This window comes from Nicotiana attenuata, chromosome 2 (assembly GCF_001879085.1).
Source record: "Nicotiana attenuata strain UT chromosome 2, NIATTr2, whole genome shotgun sequence".
In the NCBI taxonomy this organism is placed as follows: Eukaryota; Viridiplantae; Streptophyta; class Magnoliopsida; order Solanales; family Solanaceae; genus Nicotiana; species Nicotiana attenuata.
Window position 1 is genome coordinate 59,357,097 of NC_031990.1, and position 4,080 is coordinate 59,361,176.

At 39.7% G+C, this 4,080-nt stretch overlaps 1 protein-coding gene across 1 annotated transcript; it reads left to right on the forward strand.

Annotated features, from left to right (window-relative positions):
• LOC109222995 (bZIP transcription factor 11-like) lies at positions 1,340–2,692 on the forward strand. The gene has a single exon (XM_019387270.1). It carries the CDS (start codon positions 1,736–1,738, stop codon positions 2,396–2,398), a length of 663 nt encoding a protein of 220 aa, XP_019242815.1. The 5' UTR covers positions 1,340–1,735; the 3' UTR covers positions 2,399–2,692.

Genomic DNA, 4,080 nt, shown 5'->3' on the forward strand with positions numbered 1-4,080 from the left:
CCATTCTGAAGAGTTGCACCTCTTCAGATTTCAGCCTAACTTTGGCTATAAATACAACACTATTCTGCTCAGAATTTCACTACGATTTTCTGAGTTTCTTCTCCTTCTTCTGCATACTTTTAGCATCAAACAAAGCAAAAAGTAAGTGTGATTTGCTACCGAACTTTGTGTTCGCTGAAACACTGGGGTTTGAAGTACCACTACACCAGTGTGTAATTCGTTCTATCCTGGGAGGAAATAATCCATAACCTTGGGTACTAGGAGGGGATTAAATTCCTTAAGGAAACACTGTGAATTCAGTGGGCTCGAATTGGTTTTATGTCATTTCTGTTTATGTTCATTTCTGTTTATACTCATTTATATTTCCAGAATTATTTTACAAATACAGTCTATTAACAGCACCTTCTTGTGCTTTCCATTATTTCTTCTTTTTATCCTCCTTATTATCATTTTCACAAAAGCAAAAATTCTTGGTGTTCGAATTTACAAAGATAAGCATACAGTTAATCCACTGAAAAAACAAGGACGCAAAAATAATCAGTGGGATAAGGCTTTACGCACAAAATCTCCACACTACTATTTGGTTTACTTGCCCACAGTCGTTGAATAAGAAAAAACTTACCCACAGTCGGGAGAGATTATATTGCGCATGCGTAGTTTCGCACACCACAAAATAGATAACATCAAATACTCCCTCCGTTTCATATTATATTATATGAGGTAGTTTGACTCGGCACGAAGTTTAAGAAAAAAGAAGACTTTTGAAACTTGTGGTCTTAAAAACTTAAGGGGTAAAAAGTTTGTGGGGCCATGACATTTGTATGGCTATAAAAGCTTCTCATTAAAAGTAAATGGGTAAAATGAAAGAGTATAAAGTTGAATTATTTCCAAATTTAGAAATGTGTCATTTGTTTTGGAACAGATTAAAAAGGAAAGTATCTCATTTAATATGAACGGAGGGAATAGTAAATATAATCTTACTCTCTAGTCTCTTCCAAGGGTGAATATATAATTAATGATGTTTTTAATTTTTTATAGCAGATAAAAATCAAGTTGACTACCAGTAAAGTTGGCTCTTTTAAAAATGTCATTTCGTTTCTCTATCTACACTATATGATTTGTGGTCCAAACAACAAACTAGTTAATGTTAATATTAGCAGTATTTTGGAGTGTTATATAGTACTAGTTGTGCAAGTACAAGTAATATACAATTAACCTAAGGAAAAGCAGAAGATTACCTAATCACATATCAAATAATCCACTTCTACGTAGAATAACACTATGGATAAATATGATTGCCAGAGAGTGGGGAATCCATCACTCTCATTAAAATTTTCTCAATTTCAGCTCATTCTCTCGGCTTGCCATAGCCAGAGCCGAGCTCAAACGTGCTTCCACGTAAGCACCTTTTCAAACGATTGGCTCCTCACACGCTCGGCTCATATAAAATATGACACGTAGGCACATTATGTCCCCACTTCTTTTGTTCCTTCGTGACTAAGCTTATGTGGGTCCCTGTTGCTTATGTCACCCTAAAATCTACTTTCAAAAGCCAATTAGGGGGCCCTACCCACTAGTGCCACCTGACTCAAAAGTTTTGTCCAATGACTAAAATACCCCTAAGTGGAGCCCGACCTACTCCTTAATCTTGTCAATAAATACTACACTCGTGACCTTACTAAATCCCTTTTCTCCTCCTACCTACCTACCCCCCTCTGTAAGCGATTTTCCGGCCATGTTGTCCACTTTTCCGGCCCTTACTCTGCCCGCCGATGGGCTTTTCCCCCACTTGTTTCCGGCTTTTGATGGCGGTTTCACTCCGTGGGAGTGTATCGAGCCGTCTTTTCTATTTCCACAACAAGTGGAAGAAGAACCGGTTATTTCTCTAAAAGAATCACCACCCCCTGAACCGGTTATATCCAACTCCGGTTCAGGGTCTGATGACTCTAAACCGAATACCGTTCATTCTAGTTCCGGTTCTGATGAGCCAAGCCGGAATAAGAATAATGATAATAACACGAACTGCTGTCCGGATAAGAGAAAGCGGAGGAATACGACTTCGAACCGGGACATAGATGAGAGAAAGCGCCGTCGTATGGTCTCGAACCGGGAATCAGCCAGGCGGTCCCGCATGCGAAAGCAAAAGCATCTGGAGAACCTGCGGAACCAAGCGAACCGGCTTAAAGTTGGGAACCGGGAATTAACGAACCGGTTTCGGTTGATGACCCATCAGTGCCAACTTGTACAGTGTGACAACGAGCGGCTCAGGACCGAATCCGCCCTCCTTCGGCAAAGACTTGAGGGTATACGTCAAATATTGCTGGCCCGGCAACTTGAGCAGCAATTTAATGCTTACTCTGCATGGACATGCAATAATATGGAACAAAGACCTCAATAATTAATCACTTGACCTACATAATAAATCATCACTAAAACCTGCTGCTTCTAAGCATTATACATAAGTATCTTATAAGATGAATGAAATGATCATTAGAGGACACTCTCTCTCTCTCTCTTGTAAAGTAAAAGTTGCGTCCGTATAATTGGGTAAAGAGATATGTAGGAGTTTTGAGGTTGCTGGAAACCAAATGGTGGTTTTCTTTTTAGGCAAAACCAGGCTCATTATGGTGTAAATGACCCGTACAATGTTTGTCTCTTATTAGATAAATCGAAGTTTATTTTCCTCTTTGCCTTTTACCGTTAATTAATTTAGTATTGCGATGCACATTGCCACAATTGATTTCTCTGACTTTTCAAGCTCTCTCAAGGGCGGAAGCGGAAACCCCTCAATTAGCATTTGTCGTCATTTAGAACTAATCCAAACGGTTATTAATGCATGTATAGAGTTAAGAGCACAATTATCTGCCGTTGGATATAGAATAATGCCGTTCATCGAATAAAGTGTCTTCGAATCAGACGCCATGCATTAAGAGAGTAGCATCCCGCAAAAGGGAAACGCGTTTAAATACTTCTAAGCGAAAGAATTCTTTATTTTTCTGTTTGACCAAAAAGTTTTAGGCTCTTTTTGTTGAAGAGGGGCAAATCCTAGCCAGAAATAATTCATTCTAAATCGAAGATATAAGATTGGAATAAATAAGCATAGTCGAACATAAGATTTGATTACAGTTGCGATTGGACTTCGTAATGTAAGGGTAGGATGGTTGCTTCAATAACATCAAATGATAATGAAGAGTATATAAATGAAAGGAGTCACCATTCTTCAGCAAGATCGACCTTCGTACATTTGATACAGTTGAATAACAGATGAATACCGAGATTCTAAGCTTTTTTCTCCTTTTTCGGCGAGAAGCCTCAGATCTGGAACATATTCACCTTTAGAGAGATGTATTTGTTTTTGTGTGTGTTCCCATTATCCCCCTTATGTCACACTCTCTCATGATATTTATACCAAATATTTTCCTTACCCAGCGGTCCTTAACCGGAGTACCTAAGTTCTTGGAATATCCCGTAGAATATTCCTCTAGAATGTCTAAGTGTTGAACTAGCCGTTCAGGCTGAATCGAGTGCTCCACTTCGACCGTGACTGAATCACTTGGCGGTATATTGCTTCCTATACGTGACCTCGGCTTGGTTGACTCTTGGTCGTTCTTCCTTAAGCATAATTCTTTTGTTCAGATTTTGACCTATACAGTTAGTCCTTCTGCCCGTCGGGGTTGCATTTGGGCGAGCCCGATGGGCGGACTTCGCCAGTTGCATTTTTTGAAAAACCTGAGCACATTGGCCGAAGAGCAATTCCCCTTTTTTGGCGAGACGGCGACGTGACGCTTCAAGTGTCGCACCTGACTGTTACGCCATTTTGAATGGCATTGTTTCATCATGCGTCAATATGGCGTACGTTCCCCATGCATTATATCATTTCCCTCGTTTCTTCCATTTCAAAATTAATGAGGCGACGTTTGGGCTTTCTCGATTGGGGTGCCTATAATCTTATAAATAGGGATAGGCACTCCTAATTTGAATTGTTGTATTTTTAGAGCCTTTGAAGCCCGAGTTCTTTTCTTCTTCGAGTTTCTAGCTTCTGTGCTTTCTTTCCTCCTCCAGTATCTTTTGCTATTGTCA

Bases quoted from the DNA above. Each gene is read 5' to 3' on its own strand.
- LOC109222995 (XM_019387270.1), top strand. From the start codon at position 1,736: ATGTTGTCCACTTTTCCGGCCCTTACTCTGCCCGCCGATGGGCTTTTC.